The sequence below is a fragment of the Columba livia genome, chromosome 2 (assembly GCF_036013475.1).
Source record: "Columba livia isolate bColLiv1 breed racing homer chromosome 2, bColLiv1.pat.W.v2, whole genome shotgun sequence".
In the NCBI taxonomy this organism is placed as follows: Eukaryota; Metazoa; Chordata; class Aves; order Columbiformes; family Columbidae; genus Columba; species Columba livia.
The window spans coordinates 84,699,716-84,724,660 of NC_088603.1; the positions used below are offsets into that span (position 1 = coordinate 84,699,716).

The 24,945-nt window shown below is 38.5% G+C and overlaps 1 protein-coding gene across 1 annotated transcript in view; it reads right to left on the bottom strand.

Moving 5' to 3' along the window:
• Window positions 1-24,945, bottom strand: part of TRIO (trio Rho guanine nucleotide exchange factor) — a 251,638-nt gene that overhangs the window by 90,388 nt on the left and 136,305 nt on the right. The window contains 12 exon segments of the mRNA XM_065052636.1: window positions 712-821; window positions 1,594-1,660; window positions 2,078-2,193; window positions 2,296-2,490; window positions 4,069-4,191; window positions 7,472-7,587; window positions 12,274-12,388; window positions 13,797-13,946; window positions 15,016-15,207; window positions 16,640-16,759; window positions 23,064-23,230; window positions 23,841-24,036. Of these exon segments, the coding sequence (XP_064908708.1) occupies window positions 712-821; window positions 1,594-1,660; window positions 2,078-2,193; window positions 2,296-2,490; window positions 4,069-4,191; window positions 7,472-7,587; window positions 12,274-12,388; window positions 13,797-13,946; window positions 15,016-15,207; window positions 16,640-16,759; window positions 23,064-23,230; window positions 23,841-24,036 (1,667 nt within the window).

Below are 24,945 nucleotides of genomic sequence, written 5' to 3' on the forward strand. Positions count from 1 at the left end.
AGCCTTCATCTCAAGAAAAAAAAGGTGACTTGCTTTTTGGATGCTCAAACTAACACAAAGCATACAAAGGACTGTAAAATTGGGCTCTGGGATATACCATGTATATTTTATTACTTAGAAGAATCATAATCCAATACAAAGACCAATGAATTAACAAAGAGGGAAGATTCAGAGCAAGCCTTTTGTACACAGATCTACCCAGGAACTAATCCACTCAGAAGAAACGCAGTGGACAAGACTCTTTCATGCTCTGTACTCAAGTAAACCTAACAATGGTGCGACATCTCTACAGAAGCTTCAAAGAGCTGCAAAAGACTGGGGAGCCCTACTCTTTCCCACTAGCAGTTGCACTTGGAAACCAGAAATGAGGGCTTAAATTTAGGTCTGTGCCATATCTGTATTCTATTGAGTTCAGTGGTTTCCATCTTGTTAGAAAACTGGAAAGCCAACAGCAAAATTTTGATATACCCAAACAATTTCTTAAAAGCTGAAATATGTCTGAGACTGAAAAAGACAGTTTCTAACAGGGTACCTACCTGGCTGCAAAAAGCAACAACTGAAACAATTTAGCAATGTGACTTAGCAAGAAATCTTTTTAATTTTTAATGGAAAATTGTCCATTATTCATACGCACAATATTTTCATTAGGAAATCCCCTAGGTCATCATTTGGATTTAGCAGTAATGTGGAAATGGAAGATAAGTCACTCACTTGTTGTGGAACTCATAGATTTCCTGCATGTTTCCAAAGATAATGTGCTCTTTGTTTACAATACCAGGTGGAATCTCCTCAACTCCGCTTGTCATTTCCCACAGATATGTCTGCCCAGAACAAAAAAGATGCATAAAAAGTCATGGTAAACTCTGAAGAGAAGCACCCAGCTATCTGTAAGTATGCATTCCTGGAGAGAAACTGGGGGAAGATCACACAGCGGCATCATCTCCAATTGTGACAAGTACCGGTTGTGTCAAATATACCTTGTGATTTTGACAGTAAAATGGAAGTTCTAAAACTGACAATTTAACACAGTCCCTGAGACTTCATAGTTTAAAATGTACAGTGTTCTTGACAACCTCTAATGCTTTAGGATATACTTTATCAAGGTCAGGTCTGCAGTCTAGAAGTTCATGGATTCTGCAACGGCTAACAGTGAACATTACTTGCTTCAGCATAACAATTACTGGGCACTTTTCCATGGAATGTCTCTGAATTTCTGTTCAAAAAGTCAGCTAGTAGCAGACCATGTGATACAGATAATAAGAGAATTAACACAAGCTCTTCTCTAATGCTAGCAAAGCAAGTAAAGTAAACCCCTCCTTTTTCCCTTCCCTCTCTGAAACAAAAAAGCCCACATTTATGAATTGTGAACGGAGCAAAGCTGAAACTCAGTACTGACAAAAGCAAAACATATAGGATTAATTCCAAAATGGCTGTTATCAGATGTAATTCTAAGTTTCCTCTTAACAGCAGAAAAGATACTTAATTTGGTCCTATGGCTGCAAACCAGTCATGCTTGGCTGTTAAACCAGAAAGAAACAAAAAGCACTGGACTGAATCCTGTTTTCAGAGATTAGTGATAAAAAGAAAACTTACATCCATGCATTCCCGGAGGTCTCTTACATAAGCCTTTTCTGTCTGAATTAGCTCAGCCATAATGAACCTTAGGTGACAACAGAAAGAATAATCAAATCTCAGTCTGTTAGATCATTATGAATGCATAATAACCAGAACACAACTTTGTCCTCATCAGTCTTTGCTTTTTCCACTGCTGCAAGAAAAATTTGAAAACTGAAACGTGAAGAGACGCAACAGGTGAAGGAAACAGAAGAGGTAACATCCCTCCATTACCAACCAGCTCAAAAAGCATGTTAAAAAATGTCTAACACAGTTTTGAAAGTTTAAGATTCTGATATGCTAGATCTATGAGAACAAGCATATGAATAAAAAGCAATAGGAGCTACTGAGTAATATCACTCTCTCTTTACCATTTATCCAATTTTTAAGCTGCCAGACAATTGTTTCATTATTAGGATTGACTTATGCATTCTCATTGATTAAAAATAAATAAACGTATTACTCTTTCCTGCGGGCTGACTTCCGTTTTTCTTCATTAAGCTCATGAGCAGCATCACGCAGTTTCACCTCTGACCCAGGGACACTGGCTGGGATTATATCCAGCTGCAAGCTTTTGCTCTTTATTAAAGAGAGGAAGAATTGATTAAGAAAGGAGACAGGAGAAAACAACAGCTAAATCAAATGCAAGCAAAGCTTGCATCACACTCAAATTTCTCTTACCGATTTATTGGAATCGGAGGAAATACCCAGAGCTTTCTCTAAAGAGGTCCTGTACTTCTCCATGCGCAGGGAAAAGTCTCTGTACCTCTTATCCACTGCTGTGACACATTTTTTAATCTCTGTTGCATGAGCATGCCCTTTTTCACAAAAGCCATCAGCCAGCTGTATCAACAACTTCACCCTCTCTTTGGTTTGCTAGGAAAACAGGAAAATATTGAACAGTTACTAGCTCTACCTGTCATAAAGGGGGTCATTCTGCTTAACCTGCTACAAAGTGCAGTTGCAGAAGCCACCACATGAGTTAGTTTCATCCTCTCTCTTCCCAGAACTCCTTTAAACAGATACTTTTTCTTAATGAAAACAGCACAAGGTCAATACAGGTTTCCTTGGTTTTTATTATTACATGACTAGAAGCAATTATTTCTTTTTCTTTCAAAAATGTGCTCCATATCTAACCCAGAGATTAAATTCTGCTAGGCAAGCTTTTCAAAGCATGGGTGTTCTCCTCGCATCAATACAAAGGAGTCTGGATGCCAAAAGGGATATTTTGTTCCTTACCACTGAAGCCCTGGTATTGGACCTGGTCCACAGTCTCAAGAATCTACCTCCTTTAGACATCACTGAAATGCTGAGATGGAGGCAAGTCTTGTTGTATGCTTTACACTTCAATAGATTAAGACTATATTCTTTAGATCTTTTTTTAAATTATGTTTTATTCTTACATCGTTCTTTGAGAGAAGCTAAGCTACCAAATCTGTAACTAAGTGCTTTTCCCAATTAACAAGCTGCCTAAGACTAGGCACTTTCTTTCATGTAAATCATAAATCATCCACAGTAGATGAATTTATATCTCTACCCCTCTGATACCCTGTCAGAGTAAAGTGCACTCTCAGGGCCCTTGGTAACAGGGAGTTACGCAGAACAATCAATAAAAACTTGACTTTCCTGTATCAGTTGGAAAATCAACAGTATTAGTCCTTTTTCTCTCATTCTTTTTTCTTTCTTAATGGTTCCTCATCAGAGAATTTCTTTTCACTACGGAATTAGCGAGGGCTAATACGTCCTCCCGATGGGTAGTGAAACGCCAAGGGAGTGGCACTAACAACATCCTTTCAAAAGGGGTACCCACGTCATCTACTGACTGACAGAGGAAACAAGGGGGGCAGGGGTGGCTCTGCATGCTGGAAGGGATCCAGCAGAGCAAAGGCTGGAGCACAACTCAGAAGGAAGAAAATCCTGGTTTGAAAAGGAAAAGCGATCTTTGTTCTTTCTGGATTCTCTTCTGTCCCTTCCCACATGTCCCATGACCAACTCCATCTCCAAGTCTCTTCTCTTTCGAGGTGGTCCTTCAGACAAATTAACACTCACTCACTTTCTTGGGCTCTATTATTTCTCTATGAAGACTGTAGAGCCAAGAGGTGGAAACAGGTGACAAAGCAAATTACAGAGACAGACAAGGTTACATAAGCTCATGTACTTCAGTCACGCACTAGTTGTCTGTCCTTCACATGTGTAAACTGGTAAGCCGCACAAGTGTCATCTGCATCTCTGTATGGGCCTCCAGAGATGCAGAATAACACAATGCTGCCATGGCTCAAAAAGTTACTGCAGAATCACACAATACTTTAATAAAATAGTAACATAATGAGTAAAGCTTTTGTTTGTTTGTTTTTGGGGGTGGGGAGAGAAGGAATTTTTGTGTTTTTGGTTTGGTTTGGTTGTTGTTGTTTGGGTGGGTTTTGTTTGTTTTTAATCTTTCTTTACTTATTTTACCTTTGCTGTGATCTGAAATTCTTCATGTTCTTTTAACAGCTCTTGAGTGTGCTGGATGCTGGAGCCAGTGGAAGTATGTGTGGATAAATAAAACTCTCCATTGTCATGAATCCATTCCAGAGCCTAAATAAAACAATAATGAAGGAAAAGTTAGAGAGAAGGCAACATACTTTTGCCAATAGAAACCATCTGTAATCAGTATTTCACAAACACAAATTGGCCACAGGTAAATTTTACTCTATGTAACTCATAGCAATCATATAATACCTCTACAACAGGGGTGTCAAGCTCATTTTCACCAGGGCCCACATCAGCCTCACGGTTGCCTTCAAAGGGCCAAATGTAATTTTAGGACTGTAAAAATGTAGTAGTTATATTTATACAGCTTGACACCCCTGCCCCACAATATCAAACAGTTTGTAACACTACTACAGGACTATAGTAGTCCACTACTAAAAGTTCTATGTCTACAGTTTTGTTAGCATACTCCCCAGCTGAGCAAAAATCACTTCTTTGGTGCGACACAGGACAGCTGTACTCAGAAATATGCATTTTCTAACTTGTAAAAATGTACATAAGACTGCCAAATGCGTAGGCTAAACTTTCCAAGCACATAAGATTTAAGTATCATTTCACTCTTTAGTTGACAAGTATTCCAGTCTCACAAAGTAAGGTCTATAGTTACATGTACTCCTAGAATTTAAACCTGCAGCAGAGGAGGAATGGTGAGATGTATCAGTTAAACCAATTAACGCATGTGTAAGTAGTAAAAGACGAGAACTAAGAACTGCAAACTAGAATGGTTTCCTTTCCACACCCTGGCAGCTTACTGTCTCACTACTGAGAACAATGCTGACCCATGTTATTATCTATGTTTTAACCACATTAATATTTGCTGCCCTTTGAAGCATTACTCAGTGGCTGCAAGGAATCCTACTCTCTGGCTACTGGAAGGAAAAAAAAAAATTCTCAAACTGCTGTACAAGAGTAAAAATCAAAAATGTAACTGAAGACTGACATTACCAAGTCGTTTTGCAGCTCTGAATACAGGCTACTACTACAGCAGTATGCAGAGGCACCTACAAACTTAGACAGTTCTTGATCCTGACAAAGCCAGTACCAGATGTTCACCGAGTTTAATACACCTTGCTTAGCACCGTCTTGTTACTAAATGCATGTGTATCTTCTGTGTCTTCAGTACATATATGCAGCACTAGACAAAAAATTTAATACTTCAGGAGAAAAAGTAGTAGATTGCTAATGGGTCCTCATTCTTCCTTGTATCTCTCGTACTTTCAGTTTACGCTTTCATCTATCCACATTACCAAGAACAGAAAAAGTTTCATCTTGGTGGACTGTAGTATATATTTTTCAAGAACATAACCTTATACTGAATCAGAAAAGGCATCGTCTGTATTATAATTCCACCAATTATTTAAGCTCATCAAGGCTGTTACTGAATAAACTTTGATTCTCTTCCTTCCACTTAGGATGCTTTTGCCTCTTGGTACAAATACTAAAGTGAGCAGAAAAATTCAACACTGAACATGAACAGTAGGATGCCATTTACCTAGTCACATACTAGTGCAAATGCAAGCCTGATGAGATGTGTCTGTACTTTTCAAGTGTCGCTGATGGAAACAAACCAACAACTCTTGGGCTACTGTTAAGAAAAGGGACACTTCAACCAACCACCCCGTACAATAGCCCTTGTCATTCTAATGTCAATCTTTGCAAGTCAGGACTGATAAGGACAAGCAGCATGGCTATTGATGATATTACAAACAACATTCATTTTGATACTTTTTAACCTCCATGGGTTTTTTGGTGATTTTACTACATAATGCTGGAATGAATGATAAACAATAAAACTTCCCCTCCCCAAATTTTGCCCTTTCATAATTTGCTGGCAGCTCTCTAGAACCACAATATGACAGAAAGTTCATCTTAACGTTAAGTCCTACAGTTTAGATCAGCTCTCATTTCATGTGAGGATCAGGACTGTATGCTGGAGACACGTATCACCATACAAGAACTGGAGAAATCAATTTAGTGATCAGGTGAGCCTTTAACTCTGGAACGACAGAGTATCATTGTCCTCACAAACTACTATGGTACCTGCTCCCATTGCAGCGTATCAAGTTCTTAAAGCACAAATAATGTATTCTTCCAACTTCCAAACAAAAATCTAAATGAAAACAGCAACACTTCCATTTTTTTTTGCTAATCAGTATGCAGTCCATATATGGTTTGGTTTGCTTTGCAATGACTGAACTCATGATTGCTGGAAAATGGGATTTACAATGAAAACGCTGACAGAACATTATCTCCAGTGTTTGACTGTTAGTCAGTAATCTCTATACAAAAGCAAGTAGGTCATGTGCTTGGCAGAGGTTGGAGTTAAGGTTATTTAAAAGTTGGGTGGGGGGCAGGGAAGAGGTGGTGGTGTTGTTTTGATGAGATATTAATCTTTAACTTCTCTCCAAGATTTATCTTGCATTACTTTATTTGGGAAAGCATGAAAGACAGACTTTAGAAATCTTTCAAGAGATCAAAACAGACCAGTAGTATTTAAGCCTCTGTCTACACTGGCTGTCAGAAAGAAATAAAAAATTAGGTTTTTCAGTCCTTTACAGTAGAACTAACTATATGTCACACTATGGGCATTGTGTCCTTTTCTGAAGAACAGGAAGAGACCGCTTCCTTTCTTTGTCTTATATCCAGTTAAAAAGAAAAAAAGAAAGTAAAAACCATTGCAGATCATTCCAGTTACTAATTCTGCCTTGGAACCCCGTTATTTTTATGGCCTGTGTTTTGATTACTGAAGGGGAATTTTTGTGTGTGTGGTAGTTACTTAGTAGTTCCTTCCAGACTGATAAATTCAGCAAAATACAAGTAGATCTACCATGCAAGAAAATCACAAAACCAAGCACATGCAGATTTGCAAAACCAAAGTCATTCAGTTATTATTGTTTCATGAATTATCCAACTTGTCAGTTTTCTAGAAATGCCAATCAACTTAATTAGATGTTTTTTTTCCCCCAACATCTGAGAAAAATGTTGCTGCCTGTTACTTCTCTGGTCAAATTAGGTGTGTGTATAAAAGTTAACAAGCAGAACAATTTGTCATACACAAGCTTGCAGAAATGAGATATGTCAGTACCAAATCGAGCTGGCAGAAGCAAAACACTACCTTTAAGGTACAGCAGTAAAGTCATATTGTCTCAACAGATTTAGTTGTTTTGTATTAAAGGAAAAGCAAATAATCTCTCTTTCTATTTCAATCACTGATCTTTCAGCCATTTGAAATATTTAAATCAATAGCAAATTTGCTATTATGGGACAAGTCAGTGTATGTCCAATCTCGATCACATTAAAGAGAATATTTATTTAAAACCCTCACCTGTTTTGCACTTCTTTCAAACACCACATACTGTTGGCATTGATCAAGACGTCTTTTACGCATGGTCCAATAATGCAGCACACGGTTCTCCCTCTGGAAGAGTTCATTCAAGATATCTGAAGAAATGAAAATAGTTTAATGACAAACCATTTTGGAATATCATATTAAAAGCAGCAGAATAAAGAACTTTATATTGTAGAATTTACAATACACTTTCTGTTACTCTGTTTTGCTCTTTTCCCTTACATTAACGAAACACAGTGTTCCTCTTTCATCATAATTTACAGAAATGTTTGTTAAAGAAACTAGAGATGCAATTAAAAACTAGAGATGCACCTTTTTTCTCTCAAATAGTTTTCATACAGGGACTGCCACTACTTAGAATTGAAAAAGTAGTCTGATAATGATAGTTCTTGACAGGGTTTTCTCAGAAAGAAGAAGCATGCACAAGTAATCACTACATGCTTGACATCTCATATTAATTGCAATTAAAAAAATTTTCTGAATATTCTGGTCTCTTATAAAATATTTTAATAATTTAATACGCACGAGCAAATACATAACCCTAGGTCACTATAGGAAAAAACGTGACATAAACAGACATTAAATGTATAGAAACACAAGTAATTAAAAAAATACACAATTATTAAGTTTGTAATTCCCCTTTAAAAAAAAAAATCAAAACCAACAGTAGTATAATTGAGTAAGCTGACTTGTTCAAATATGAATGTCCATTGAGCCTTCAGAAAATTTCCAGGTAATCAAATAATTAACTCCACAACTTGCTATTCCATTCCTTGAGTATCAGAAACTGTCTGCCATTGAAAACTTGCATCCAAATTCCACTGTTAACCTGCAATTCCACATGTCTGGCTTATAAATTCTTCCTGGATGGCAAAGACAATATGCTCACAATATGCAAAAGATTTTATCTGAACTCTGCTTCTTTAACATTGTTTTTCTTCAAACAAAGAAATACTAGCAGTTTCTTGTGAAGCTCACTTCACCCACTGCTTCCTCCAGAGCAGCAGTACTACCAGACTTAGTAGTTACCGCAAACCCAGATGGCAACCTGAAATACACAGGAATGGGACAAACAACATCTCTGCCAGGTCACTTTGTCAGAGTGCACAAAACCCAATGGGAGGTCTACCAGATGCTGAAGAAACCACAAAAAGGCCTCATTTTTCACAATAATGCTTTACTTGCTTTTCACCTTATACCCACAGCAGGCTATTTTCCATAATTACGAGCAGAGGTTATCAGGTGCTACACATCTTAAGGCCTCTGCACTCCCCTGCTGCACTGTGAAGGTCTACCATGCCTTACACCCCAAAAGCTAACAACTAACAACTCCAAGAAACAGTTTGACAGAGAAGCTCAAATAAAGGGAGCCTGAGAGGAAAAGCATCTCTGTCAGTGATCTGGGACCAACTACAACCACTTGTCATAGCCTCCCTGAGGATTATGAAACCTGCCTACATCTCTGCCAACATCCTCCTCCTTGGAAGCACCGTATTCCCACTTGCCACAGAGCATTGAGATCACCGAGGACTTGCACTTGGTTGGAATCTGGTCACTGTGGCCAAGGCTTTCTTCCCACCTCAGCTGATCTGTCCCTTAGCCAAGCCATAAGCTGATCTGCTATGAGCCTCGCCTGCTTTCTCAGTTTTATTTCTGCCTTACATCATCTCCAAAACACTTGTTCAGAATATATACTAGATTTTAGGGGGCAGGGGTACACAATTATCATTATATAATGCATACACCCAACCGGACACACCCTGTAAAAAGACATCTTGATAATGACGTGAGTGAAGTAGTTCTGACAAAGAGCAAGGAAGGTGAATTTAGCTAATTGGAACAACATTTGTTCTTCCAGGACATGATACAGATGGCAAGACAGTGAGAGATACTTGGCTGGGCACTGTTTGTGCTACTACCATTAATTTCTTGGACTGACAAGGAAAAGAAAAATTATTCTATAAAATATGCAAAGGAAGCTACAAAACATCAATGTTTAATACTAGATTTGGATGAGCAGGTCTACCTCAAGCCTTCTGAACTACAGTCCCCACTTTTTATTTTCTTTGATTTCAACATTTTTTTAGGATTGTTTCCTAAACCTCCAGTTTATTCCCCAGACTCAGAGAGCTTTCCGCCCTCTCTTTGCATCCTGCACTCTTTACCTATCTTAAAATATAAGCACCGCTAGACAAGTTCCTGCACTATGTTCAGTTGCAGCTTGTACCGTACACAGCAGAGTCACACATGAAATTGGCAGCAGAAGCAAAGACAAAGATGCTTCATTTCTGAGCTTACAGCAACTGTCACCCACTGAATCCACCTGACATAGCACAGTTTCAGGCCGCAACTCCTTCCTAAAATTCAGCTTTGGCATGGTGTCTGACACAGTATTTTGATACTCTTAACTGTAGGTTAATGGAAATTATTTACACTGGTGTGAAGGGACAGAAGGACACCTCCCAAAATTCAGTACTATTGTGATTCCTGTTTCCCATGAAGCATGTGCTTAGCTAAACTTTACCTGCATTAAGACATTACTTTTCTAGATATCATAATCTGTAGCTGAGAATAAGGACAAAATATGATACTGAATGAGGTGTCCAAAAAACATTCAGCACTTCTGCAGAAACTCAAGGGTTACTCAAGTTTTTAAAGTGTTCATTTATATACTACATACTGATCACAGTTGCTCTTTCAAGAATACCCCTGCATATGCACATGTAATGTTCCAGCAGAACATGTGTAGCCTCTACTTCACCAAAATGAAATAAACACTCTTTTCTTTCCTCTATCTATTTAGAAGAGAGACAAAAAGAGTTGTTTTTTTTTTTTTCTTACATGCATATTTGAACAGGAAGATCAGAGTGAACTTTTAATGTCATTTGGCCAGCTACCACCACACTATTGAGACCTAAAAGGAAAGAGTCCTGACTAATTTTTAATTCTTAGAAGTATATATTACATGGCTCATGGGGAAAAAAGTGCTAGAGCGCATAGCTTATTTTTTCCTGCTTATTTTTGTTGCTTTTTAAGCATGTATCGTTCACCCAAGATTTTACATGTACACAGAACATGCATAACACTATGGTTCTGACATAAAATTATTCTTAAACACATTAGCAGAAACTTTTCTACTCTTTCCTCATCTGAACACATTTACTTTTCTCAGAATGACTGTTTCTACATAGATTTCAAAACTGAATTTTTAAGAAGTTTTTCTAAAAGCCCTAACATTTTTGTGTGGTAGCTACAACTTCCTACTTGCCTCTGCTTTGTTTTCGTTGTCTACTACTAAGAGGAGAACTAAGTAACAAATGACAGTAACACTTCTTCAGTTACTGATACTGCTAGCATTTGTGTTGAGATTTTTGTCTTGTACAGTTCTATAAATAGTGATGCCTAGGGGACAGAAGAAAAAACAATCATTTGCCTTAGCTCTACATGCTCAAAGTTTCAACTGACACAATCCAATTATTTTCTTAGAGTGAAAAGTATGGCCAATACCACATTATCTTTCCAATACAAAAAATTCAACACAGGGAGATATTCAATTTGAGTCCTGTCTGCTTACGTGGGTTAGTTTAACACAAGCTTTCTTTTCCCCTTGTATTATAGTAAAGCAAAGCAGTGAGAATGTCCTTTTCTAACAGAGTCATCACGTAATTTAGAGTGGAAGTGACCACTGAAGGCCACCTGTTCCAATCTTCCAAGTTTTTCAGGGCCTTGTTCAATTGAGTTTTAAAAATTCTGAAGGGCAGAGATTGTACTGCCTCTCTGGACTACCTGCTCTACTCAGTGCTTTTTCACTCTCACTGTAACACTTTCTCCTTATATCCATTCAGAATTTTCCTTGCTGCAACTTTTTCCTCTGGTCCTATTGTTGTGTTCCTATGAGTTTGGCTCCATCCTCTGTATAATGCCCCTCTGGGTAGCTACAAATAGCAATTAATTAGACAATTAGACTTCTCTGGTTTTGAGTCTGTAGCTTGGCCCGAGTGTTCTGCTTCAAAACACATTGAGAATAATATGACTGGCAAATAAATTAGTAAAATGCAATATTTATTTCTGAATCTCTCTGATCGCTGTCCTGGCTACCCCCTGCCATCCATTATAAATACCTTATTAATTTCTGTACTTTTGTCCATGAAAGCCCTGCAGATTCCTCTCTCTGCTCTACTCCCCACAGTGCAGGTTACACCTTAAAGCTGCACTACACTGAACTAATCCCAGCAGAAGCCAAGCCCCATGTAATAGTTCTTTCCTGCCTCACCTCAGCTACTACCTATCTACACATCTTAGACAAGACGTCAGTTATCTTGTACTTCATGAAGTTCCTTAATACTGATGCAACCATAGAAATGGCCCAATGGCATTATACTGTATCATGCTGGCACGCCCAAGGAACTTGAAAAAGGCACCACACTAACACACTGTGTAAGCTCACAGTGATCAGCTGCCATTTGGCTTCAGACCAGACATTATCATGTGGAAGTTTACTATCTCACTTTCTCAACAAAAGCAGCACATTTGAGTCCCAAATTGCAAGAAGATTAAGTGTAAGCAGGAGATAAATAAATTCAAAGCAACTTCATTTGGGTATAAGAGAATTTGATGACTGGCAGCTTCTTCAAAGTGTGCAAGCAATTTTAATTATTTCCTGTTAAGCCTGACAGAACCCTTTCCACTTGGGCTGGCTTCACTCCCTCATCATCACACACACCACAGCACATGATGATCACATTCTTTGGAGAAAAAAAGAACAAGAAACCCCTTACTTTTGACTTGTTGTTCAGGCGCTTTGATGTGTGTCACCATCCCTGGCATGTTTACGCTGTTCCTGTGCAGGTATTTCAGGAAGACATCTGCATTTCTCCGAGCCAGTGTGCAAGCCTAGAAAGTCAATGGTATTACTTTATTTGAAGATGTACAAATATATACCCAGAAAGAGATAAAAGACCTCCCTCACCCCTTTTTGTGCATTTCCCACCCTCTCCAACTTTTGAAAGTGTTGCTTGTTAAATCCTTCTACAAGTAAAAACAAAAAAACAAACAAAAATCCCACAACTCATACAAAGACAAACCAAAATGCTAATTCTTTTTATGTGAACATCCTGAAAAGCAATTACCTGCTCTAGAGCTTTCAGCATGACTCAGAGCTCACAGAGAAGTTTGTTTTGTGTATGTGCCATGTGCCACTTGAAGTCATTTAATGCATGAACAGAGTGCACATGCTTATGTACTCACCTGCTTATTCCAAAACATCCACCAGTACTTTAAACAAAAAGTAAACACTCCACAGAAGTGAAAGGAGAAGTGCTAAAATATTAAGACGTTACCTTAAAATATTAAGGCATGGCCTTGAGAGCTTTCAGTTCTCACCACTGTATTGCCAACACTCAGCTCAGCTGCCTTTTCATCTTAGTGTACACCAAGTACTACATATGGGCTGGCTGCCTTATTTTTAACAAGCAGAACATGAAATGCCACTTCAAAAGGTTAGATAACAGTAGCATGGTTCAATCCAGTAACAAAGACACTGAGTCGTTTCTCATATAGGTAAACAGAGATTGGTAACTCACGTGACAGCTGCAGAACAATCTATTTGACAGTATACTTAGAGCTATGCTAATATGTTTTTCAATGTTCTCATCTGTGCACTGAGAACAAAAAGTCTTATAATTATTATTATTATTATTATTATACTCTTAGTAGTGTTTCAAGGTGATGCTGGAAAAAGCCTCTGGTTACAGAGTTAGCTGCACTGCCTTGCAAGCATCTGTTACATATTAATTCAGTATGATAAATAACTTTCTTCAGTAGGGCATTAGTTGGAACAAAAACCTTTCATTTATCTGCAGACACAAACCCAACTACTGCCAGGTGCTGGTCTAGCAACTTGCTCCTCCCATACTCTGCTGTAGTCCAAGTATAACTACTATGTGACTGTCACTTCTCTTCCAAAGCAGCAGCCTTTAAGCATTCTTTAGACCGATAGTTCCTCAAAGCAGTGATTCCCAATTCCTCTTCAGTCACAGTGGGAGACCTGACATCTATTGAAGTTCAACAGGAAATATATTTATAAAACTGGCTACAACTTCATGCACTTGGCAGTATTCTCCTCATCACTGGCAGAAGCAGTTAACATGCCACTTCCCAGATCTTTGCAGTTTGGGACATACCTGTAACTTCTGAATGGGCACTGTTGCTTTCCACATACATTTCAGCACTGTTAGGGGGTGAGTGTTTGACTGCAAGCTTGCCAAGACACAGAAGACCACAATAAAAGAGCAAACCTTACTTTTAGGAATGCCTCTTTCTGTTCCAGGTGTTTGCTTATCATGGGAGTAACATGATCGGTTTCAGAGTTGGGACCTAGTTTGTCTGCTCCTCCACACCAGTCTTCTTCTCGCTTATATTCTTGCTCGAGGCTTTCCAGCACACTGCACACCTATCAGGAAAAAAGAGTCCAATTTAAATAAAATTCAGTAAAATTCAAAACTCAAGCCAAAAACCAGAGAAAACCAATCTATCCCTTACATATACCTTAGCTTGTGACATGTTTTGACTGGGACTTAAAAGAAGGCAACAAACTGGCTACAGGTTTGCAACCACTGGCTTACTTACATGGAATTGCTCTAGAAGGCTATCCCTAAAGTTGCCTTTTTTTTCTTCTGCCTCTGTGACTGCATAGTTCAGGATGGGCTTAATCTATGACTGCAGAGGAAGCAACCTTGCTAACCTTCCCCCTAACTGTTCCATGGACAAATCGGATGAAGCTGATTTTTCTCTGACTACCACACAAAAACCAGAATTATACATCTGAAGTATTTCCATTAAAACCTCTGTGTAACTTGCTTAAGTAAAACTTTTTGGAACAAGCAAAAATCCAACTAAGCAGTTGTACATTGTGTTTCATCTCGAAAATGTTTTAAATGACTTTTTTTTCAATTAAAAATAACAATCTGAGGAATATTAAAGGGGACCGTGATAGAAGTGGCAGATGAAGATTTCGGGCCTCACCAACAACCACTGCACTTTGGTAATGTACCTTCTTTGAAGTTTGCTAACTGAATCAAGTGTAGCCAGACCAGTTAGACTGTAGTCTCTTAGTAGTTAGTACAATTTGTCTACTATTCATCTATCATAAAATGGTTTGGGTTGGAAGGGACCTTTAAAGATCATCTATAGTCCAAGTCCCCTTCCATGCATGGCCAGGACCATCTTTCACTAGATCAAAGCCTTGTTCAACCTGCCTTAGAGTACTTACAGGGATGAGGCATCCATAATTTCTCTGGGCTACATGTTCTGGTGTCTCACCACCCTCATAGTAAAAAATTTCTTCCTTACATTTGATCTAACTCTGGTAAGAGGATTTACTTGTATTTTTTGTATAACTGCAGTTGTTATCAAATTAGTAGATATAATCAAACATAGCCAACCACTTTTTAGGTAATACTGTTTTATGCCACACTGGAGAATTAACCAAGGCAAACACAGATCACATAGTATTTCTGTACCTGTTCAGAAGTTTTATAGAAGGCAACAGAGGCATTCACAAGCTTGAGACGATCCTCCATCTTCAGCATCAGTTGCTGCCAATGGGAAGCAACCTTCTCTGCACACTCCCGGATCATATCCATGTCATAGTGATTAGCCTGCAGCATTGCCTCTGCCTTCTGCTGAACTTGCAGGGCACTTTGATGCGTTTTCTGGCAATGGATGAAAATTCAGGAGTTCAGTGGAGCACTTCAGTTCCTTTTGTTTAAGACTTCAAAGGCTCACATTTCCACTCTGTTAATGACACTTCTATACACATGCACGAACACCCATCAACTAAAAATAACTGTCTAATATTAGTCACTGCATGACTTCACTATGCAAATACAAAGGAAATAAATCCTGTAGAGATTTATAATCAAATCAACGACTAGCAGTTTGTAAGTAATAGCAACTGTTTAGCATCATTTGCTAGCATATCTGTGTTACAGTACACTCTTATAATTAGCAATTTCAGGCTGATTTTCTTTCCCTTTATGGTGAGGAAAAAGAAGATGGAAAGGATGTATCTTATTTTGGCTTTATTACTATTACTCTCCTCACAGCTCTACTGAAGTCTTTTGCACACCAGTAGTGAGCAAATGAAGGTGCAGGTGTGCAGGCCAATGCAAGAGAACTCTCCATTCATTATAAGCAAATTTTAAACTGTAGTTCTCTGTGTAAACATATACTTGCCTAAAATCTGGAACCCCAAACTAGAATTATGATTATATCCGAGGGCAGAATGACCCAGAAAACACAGAATTTGAGCTTCCTAGTAATTTATTCTTAAATTGACCAACACCTAAATGTCTCATTATTTTTATATTTAAGAGCTACCAAAACTCTCAAAATGAGGGTGCATATAGTGAAAACTGAAAACAGAAAGAAAAAAAAAACAGGGGAAGCATACAACTCCAGCAAATAGCAAATGAGTGTGAAAGATTTGCTGCAAGACAAAGTACATCTGAAAACAGTTTTCTCAAGTAATCATAATATTGATTAATTTTTCAACAAAAGTTCTTAAAAAACGTATTCTATACACAATCAGTATCACCGTAAGTCCCTCAATAAGTGCATATAAATTAATAATACTGCATTTAAGTCAATCTTAAGTTCTCTGCCTATTTTTTGCAGAGATGACAAATCCAATAAGTTTAGTTTGAAGTCATGGCAGCAGGATGGACACACCACAACACACAAATTACAGTGAAACCTACTGGAAGCATTAAAGGAGCATACCAGAATAAACAAAACTGATGTCTGCTGTTCCATTTACTCCTAACTTTAACAATTAGCATTATACGTTTGTTTTCTAACAAAGGAAAACACCATTTTCAGTAAAATTACCGTGAACAGCTATCACTTTACAGAGATCCAAAAAGGTTCTCAGAAGACGTGTTCACCTGGAATTGCAGCTGCAAAATGAACAAGAACAAAAACCCCACCTTCCAAGTAAGTGATTTAATCTCTTTGCCACAAGATGATTTCAACAGCTTTTCCTAAACTCAAAATATTGTAGTGTGAACTGAACAGTACTATTTACAGACTCATGAAGTGTAATACAGGACTTCTTGCCTACAGTCACTCAAATGGCACTTTTACCTCTATTGCGTGTTGAAACTGCTCATGCTCCCTCTGTAACTGTTCTGCCTCCTGCAAAGAGCTGGCAGTTATAAGCCCGGCATTTAACATTGACTCTCCGTTTCGGATCCAGCCCAAAACCTGTAACAAAAGAGAACAAGGTGAAATACACAATTCCATCATCAACTAGCAAGAAAAGCACCATTGCTAGGGACAAAAACATTAAGGGTCGCATGTAGTACTGGAATTGATGACTAAATAATTTATTAATTATATATTTATGGTGAATTTTATGTTCAATAAACAGGGCGAATGATATTCACTTTAATTTCCCTTAGCTGACCACCCACATCTTTCAGTCAACTACTACATGCTTGTGGTTTCAGTTTATACACTGAAAAAGGTTGTGTTTCTGAATAGCATTTCTGTCACTTGGAAAACTGGAACAAGTTACATGCAATATTTGCCTAAGAGGCAGCATCAGTAATGTAAACTGAGGACATGCAGATTACTAAAAGCAAATAATTTTGAATATTAATGTTGAGAAAAATGTGACTGTTGAGTGTGTTCTAGCTGCTTAAAGATTTTCGGTTTTCAGAACGTGTCGCCTTTAACACGTCCACTGAAACCAGAAGAATCCCTGGGCAGGGAGAAGCCTCAGGAGGCCACCTACTGCATTCCTGACCAACAGCAGGAACACACAACCATAAGACCTCTCCTAAAAGATCTGTACCTTGTTAGTTCCTCAAGACTCCAATCCTGCACTTTCACCAGAGGTTTTTAACAACATAAGTCTTCTTTCTAATGTCTAACACTCAAATCTCTCTCACTTTAATTTCAGCTCATTTCATTTCTCCTGTGAACAACACAGGGGGGTGAAATAACAAAATAAAAGAAAACATTTTCTCCCTCTTAGCTTAAGCTTTGTTTTTCCCCTCTCCTCTAGCATTACCTGATTCCCTCCTCTAGATTCCTCTTCTCTCGTTAACCAGAGTCTCTTCAATCTCTCCTATGTGAAGTTTTGCAACCTTATTTTTCTCACTGCTCTTTTACGAGCTCTCTCCAGTTGATAACCATGACTTCAGTCAAAATCTTTCATATACTGAGTAAAGCTGGACATAATTCAGGTTACTCACTGTCATCTGTACAACTTCTCTGTGGAACTGCCGCTCAGCCAGTAATTACCCCTGTGCTGTATTTGTTCAGCTTATTCCTGTCAGTACATCATGCTCTGCCTTTGTCACTAATAAAATTCATATCCTCCTTGCACCAGAATTCTCCCATACATCAAGATAATTCTGAGCTGTAATCTAATGTCTTCTGACGAACTCAAATCCCTTTTCCAGCTTCTTTCACCTTTATCTTCAAATTTAAAAGCATAATCTCTAACATAGATTTTCTGATGGACAACATGAACTAGTATCCTAATACAGACTTCTAGAGCTTTTTTGTTAAATGTTGGAATCTGTTTTCCAGTCCAGTGAGTCTCTTAACTTTTGTTACTGACTATGGTTTTCCAGCAAGTTATCATTCATGGTAATGTAGTCTCATATGACTGAAACTATTTTAAAACCTTTAATAGACAGAAGATCCTACCCAGAAGACCTGTTACCTTGGTCAGGAAAGCTAGGGAAGTTAGTCTTAATTAATCTCTGTTAGCCTTTTCTCCTCTCCTCATCATTGTTCAGCTTTAATAATCTACCTGTTTCAATATTTTTCTTGGGAATTACGTTAAACTAGCTGACCTATAATCCTCACTTAGCTAATCCTTTCCCACTTTTTGAGGCTCCAGAATCTCATCCAATGTCCAGAAGTTTGGAAAAGATAAGCACCAATGTCTCTGACATTATTTCAGGCAGTTTTCTAGGTATTCTATGATGAGTTCCTTTGGGTTCAGTTGATTTGAAAACAACCAGCTTCAGCATACCTTCTCTAACATTTTCCTACTAAGTGATTTTAGACCTTTAACCACTGGTAATAAATATATTAACTACCAAATCACAGTTAGCTCTTAGCACTAAACACTCTCATGTAATGATCTACCTGTACACTACCATTAATTCTACTGTGCTGGGTTATTACTAAGTGAATTAGGATGACATGACTGCAGCCATAGACTGAAGACACAGGAAGAAACCAGGAAAAGGACCTATTAGAACACAAATCCTTTAAAACAAAAAGCACATATGGTCTACATCCAAAGTACACTCTAATATGTCTTAAACAGCTTGAAGCAACTCCGGTCTAGCCATCTTGACACAACATCCATTTCCTCAAATCTGCATCACAATCTCATCCCATCTTCCACTTATCCAGGCTGCAATATCATTGTATTAGTAATGCAGTTTTCCCACTTCTGCCTGCACAACAAACAGATAAGGTTTTTTTTTTGTCTGGTTTGTTTAGTTGTTGTTGTGGTTTTTGCTTGATAGCAAGCCTGTAGGAAAGAGAAAGTCTGCAGTGCAGACATATGGCATGACACCACCTCCCACATATGTAACTGGGTGCACATTCTGCTTCTCTGGGGAGAAAGCACTGGGTCAGGTGGGGCCTTGCAGGGACAGGTAAGGCTCTGGCCTTACAACAACCTCTCCTGCTGCAAGGAGACACTTCCAGGTCATAGCATGGGGGCATATGAGAGAGGCCATGAAACGAGCTGGGAGTTTCTAAGTTGTTAAGACATCTGGGGGTTGTTAAAACTCAAGGGAGTAAGCCCAGGTAAGCATCAGGAGCAAGAAAGAGGGAAACTCTGAAGGAACCAGATGAGTCCAACAGACTGCAGACAGAAACTATTCTTGGAAGAAATAATTTGTCTGTAAGAACATGGGAGGTAGATTATTTTAAATCCCTTTTTTATTTCTACTTTGTCTTACAAAAGCAGTTCTAAGCTCCTTCTCCACATTACAAAATAATTCTTCAGGTATAGTGCAACAAAACACACCTTTTTAGGTTTGAAACACATTTAAGCCTTCTCCAGAGAATTGATAATGACAGAGAATGTTTAAGCAGCACCAGTTCCTAAGCTCCTCTTGACATGGCATCCCATCATACACAGCAGAGACAGCACAGAACTTGCTGTTTCAAACACACTGATTTGCCCTCCTGCTTGTTGCAGATCAGGGTGCAGAAGCTGGTGGGAACTCATAGAAGAGAAGTTGGCAGCTGCACTTTCCCTTCTCTCTGCTCTGACTCAGGGGGAGAAAAATATAAGCACCACTAAATAGGGAGCCTGTTCCTCTTCCAAGGCTGCTGCCCTCCAGTGTCTGTTGGCACATTCCCATCACCTCACTGTCTGGGTGGACCGTACACCCCACGTTTTATCTTGCAGCCTTCAGCAGGCTAGAAAGCCATCAGCAACACTGTGGAAAGGAAAGAGTATGGGACACCTGAAAGGGTCAAATACGTAGTTCTATAGATAAATGCTGGATTTAAAATCAGTTTCTTGGACAGCTTTTTGACTCCAACTAAACACGATCATGAGACACACTTGCTTCAGCCTCCTGTCCTAGCTACATTTCCATATCCATACGGTACTATACAGAGTGCCAGGATACTCTTTCTGAGCAGTATTTTGGGAGAATCGGAGCTCAAGTCCCATGTTTGCACCAAGCTAAAATGTCTGCATGTGAGAACACTCTTGATGATACAAGCTTTTACTTGGTACAAGTATGGGCACATTGTTGTACACATATGAAAACACAGGTATATATCCAAGAACATATACCATGATCAGAGCAGCAAACAGGATTGAACTGAAAAGACTTAATGAGTATAGTAAAACCAACTGGATTGGTCTGTGAGCTTGGCAGAGATTTTGACCCAGGCAGATGCTGCATGTTAGGCAGATCAAAGCATTCATTCTATAAAGCGAGCACATGGGAGTGATAGCAGCAATAAGTAATCCAGCAGCCATATTTTAGGTGATAAAGAAAAAGTTTGTCTGGCAAACAGGCAAGCGGAGTTCTTGATGAAATGGATACTATCTCAACTATCTCTCTGCTTCTACCTACTCACATGTCCCTGCCCTGTATAAAATGGTCACATTTTCCTTTCCATGTTGTGTTTCCCCACGTTACTTCAGCAAGCATCCTCTTCCCCATATGTTCAGAGGTTTCCCTATATCATAATCTTCTATGTGGTTTTGCCATTTCTGCACTGATTACACATCAAGTTGATACGCAAATTCTTTGCAGGTTTTCTTTAAACCTCTATTTGTCTTCTGGCCTTTCTGCTTCCTCCTAGTCCTGAGGCTTGATCTACAGAACTTCAATGTCACAAAATAGAACTGGTACAGTAGTAAAGGGAAATGCAACACTTTCTGTGCTTATTTGATAAGAATTCATTAACATCCAAGTTTTGCTACCTAGTACTGAAGAGACTCCTTGCAAGTATTTGACTAAAAAACTAAACCAGGAGACAAGTTTGCTGGTCTCCACTACAGTAATCTGAGAGATGAACCTTATACAAAAATTCCTGCAGTGTTCCAGTCTAGCCTTTTCACATGACTACAAGCTATATATTTTTAATATTTTTTTATATATATATATACACATATATATGAAAATACAACAGCAGTAGTGTCAGTTTGGTGGGAAAATTCAAATCGAAATCTTGTTAAAGTCCTTGTTAATAGAGACAGTATCCCATCTACATAATAAGTGTGCTTATACCCAGTTCATCAACAATAAATGTGGCAGAAAATCACAGTAATTGAACTGGAAAACCATATGTTCATTGCTTTAGGCAACAAAATACAAGCAAAACAGACTGAAGAGAAGGTTTACCATGTCATTTTACTCAGGTAAAGCACCTGCTGTGACCTGCCGAGCTATTAAGTTTTTCTCAGTACAGAGGAAACAGGAGAAGATCATGCTTCCTGATAATTAAAAATGAGATGTGGTATTCTGAAAAGGGAACTGAAATCACAAAACTAAGATTTACTATCCCCAAAGCATTCCAAAAGGGATCAAAAGAAAGCCTAGAGATGATATAACTTTCAGGTTTAGTTCCATTCAATTTATAGGCTGGGGAAGTATTGCAGGTTAATCTGTACAATGAAAATCTGGAAAAGGAGTTTGTATTACACAAACATTCTGCAAGCTACATGTTTGTCTATGTTTGCAAATTCGTGCCTATTACGGCATTTAATTCGACATAAAATCCCACTTCATAAAGGTGTGCTCAAGCAATATAAAACAGAATCCATATTTTCTCCTAAATCCCAGTCTACTAAGAAAAGGCAGCTCATTAGAAGAGGATACTACCTGCATCTTTATTATAAGACAAACTCATTTTTTCCAATGCTTTCTTAAAAACCTGAACTCGAGCTTCAGTGTCAGTCAGGCCTAGCAGTGGTTCAAAAAAGTTAAAGATCTTACAGAATTACTTACAAACCATATACTAAGTGCAACACAGATATCCCTCTACATTTCGTGATGTTCATCATCTGCTTATATCTGCCAAAATACAGAATGTTTGTTCTGCAAACATAGGTGTTAAACACGTGCGTCTTTCCTGTCACATTTAACTTCATACAAAGCAAGGTATTTACTTTATTGTGGGAGAATGCAATATAAGTAACTATTTAATAGTGTGTCTTTATTCTATGGTGTTATATTCTGTTTTGCAACCGAATATTATTCCAGTATCATAGGAATTTCTTTTTCTTACTAACCCATCCTAGCCCACTGATATACCACAAAGGGATGGGAACCTTCTATTCACCGTTCCTATGCTAAGGGGACCACTCATATTACTTTGCAATTCAGGAGTTCTCATTCACAGCCTCATGAGGGAGACGAATTTCTGTAAGACCTTATGACAAACAAAAAAAGAAGACAAGTTGCACTGGGAACCATTATGGGACATACAACACACTGTAGTAGACCTCTGTGATGCTGGCAAGTGTGAGTAAGATCAAAAACTCTAACCTCTCTAGTGTTTTGTTTGTTTGTTTGTTGAACTTGTACCTACTTCAGTGGTTTTGCCCACAGCATCTCAAATTCACCCAAACGTTTAGGTGTTTATCAGATAAGGACCTCAAAACTTGCCACTTTATTGCCAGAAAAAGCAAAAATTTATTTTTCTTCTCCTTGAATGCAAACTATGCTGGTATTACGTTATCACTATTTGTAGATGTCTCAAACAAGATACCAACAAGCATTAGGCCAGCATGCAGGGACTATCACTGAACATTTTTATTGATCACCATAGAGATGATAAAAGTGTGGGTTTACTACTTGCATCCATGCAGAAATACAGACTGTTAATGCAAATTAAAAAACACACTTCATGTTAACAGAGGATAAAGTTTCTTAGGTGTTCAATTTAAAGTCCCTCCAAATGCAAGACTTTATATAGCAGAAGGCAATTTCCCACCTCTGCTCACGGGAACAGAACTCTGAGTGGTGTGGAACAGCTCTGGGGGGCCGAGGCCCCTGCGTACCTGTTTGACTTCGGCCTGCAGGTGCCGCAGCTGCACGCATTGCTCCAGGTGCTTGCGGTGCTGCTCCGCGGCCACATCCAGCTCCTGCTGCTTCTCGTGGAGGAACTCCAGCAGGTCCTGGACACGAGTCGCCATGTCTACATCTCTGTCACAAAGCAACTCAACACCTGCAATCACACAGTCGTTTACAAATCACTTACAAGTCTCCCAAAGACAAACAGCTGGTTTCAACTGGTTTACTTTTGCCTTTCCAGTTTCTTCTCAATGTGCAACTTAATCCTTGGAGCATTTGCTTAAACGAGCATAGTTTCTTAAAAAAAATGTTTGTGTTGTTGTTGTTGTTGTTTTAAAGCAGTCTCACTGCATATGGTTAAAAACATCAAGTGGAAAGGCATAAGAAACGAAAAAGGAAGACTTATTGCTTGGAAAGTTGAAAATTTTGGCTTGAGTATGTATATTGCTCCAATTAACTATAAAATTAACTTCCTGCTGTTTTACTTTCTCAAGTTTTACTGACTTCCTGAGTGGAATCTCCCTCTTAAAAACCTAAATATTTTCAAGTGTTGCCCACTTTAAAATAAAAATTACCTGCCATAATGTTAGCATATTCTCATGAATCCTATCAAATGATTTGAGTGTAAAGGAAAAAAGAGAAGCCCACACATCTCTGGTTTACCATTAACCAGCCTCTCTGTCATTTCAACACATCCCATGCAGAGACAACTGGATAATTCTTATAAACCCACTGCCTGGAATAGCACAAAGGAGCCATCTTACCAGATGCCTGCACTTCATTGACATACTGCAGCAGATCTTGCCCTTGGTGGATGACATCAAAGGTCAAGTTATTCATGGTCAGGGCTTTGTCTGCATGATGCTGGAGCCTCTGTTCTGCTATTGTAAGATCTTCAGTGTCGAAGTCATTCATCTGCTGAGAGAGCTCATCATTCCAAGACTCGAGGTCTGAAATTATCTGGGGGAAAAAGGAAGAAAATAATCTTAACTTACTTACTAGATGATGTTTATTTTGAATGTTGCACTGACAATGGAGGTCAGGAACTCAAGGTGCTCATTGTCAATTGACTTCACTGATCAGGTTCAGCATGGTGTAGATGTGGGTTTTTTCAGCGTGGGTTTTAAAGAAGAATCTCTTTGAGAACTGCAACAGCTCTCCTTCAACCAGTGCTTGAAACACTGTGGGCACACTTGCTTTGTTTAAGGTAATCCTTCATCAACCCATCACTTGTCCAACAGGTGAAATTAAAATGTTTTTAACTTCACTTTTGATCTAAAACTTCTTTTCAGTTCTACAGAGTGCACCAAGTAATAACTCACACAGCTTAGCTTTCAATTACACCCATCTCAAGCTCCTTCACACACACAAAAAAACAGCTCTCCTCCTCTGTGAGCACCTTAAACTTCGACCAGACATCCGAGAAGCCCTACTTGTAACAAAAGGCAGGGTACTTAGTGAATGGAGCCAAACCAAAAAGTATTACTTTATTACAGTATTGCTGTAACATCATAGTTGAATTTACTTGCTGAAATTATTCAGATGCACTTCAGTTTACACTTCAGTTCTGGATTTCATTGGAGCCATAAGATGCCCAGAAAAAGGGTAGCTAAGGAAGTTTTTTAATATGTGTACCACAAGAGTAATTTCTCCTGTCTGCCCACAAAAACACATTTCTCACATAACATTCTAGAACCTGGCTGAAATGTAAAATACTCCTTTTAATTAGGATACAAAACTGTTTTTAAGTCTAATAGATAATGATTACAATCCTCATTGATCAAAGTGGGTTTAGTTCTTATGGCATCAGCTACTTATTTCCAACAAGCCCGTCTGACACACTTATCCCTCAAGCCTGTATTTTTTATT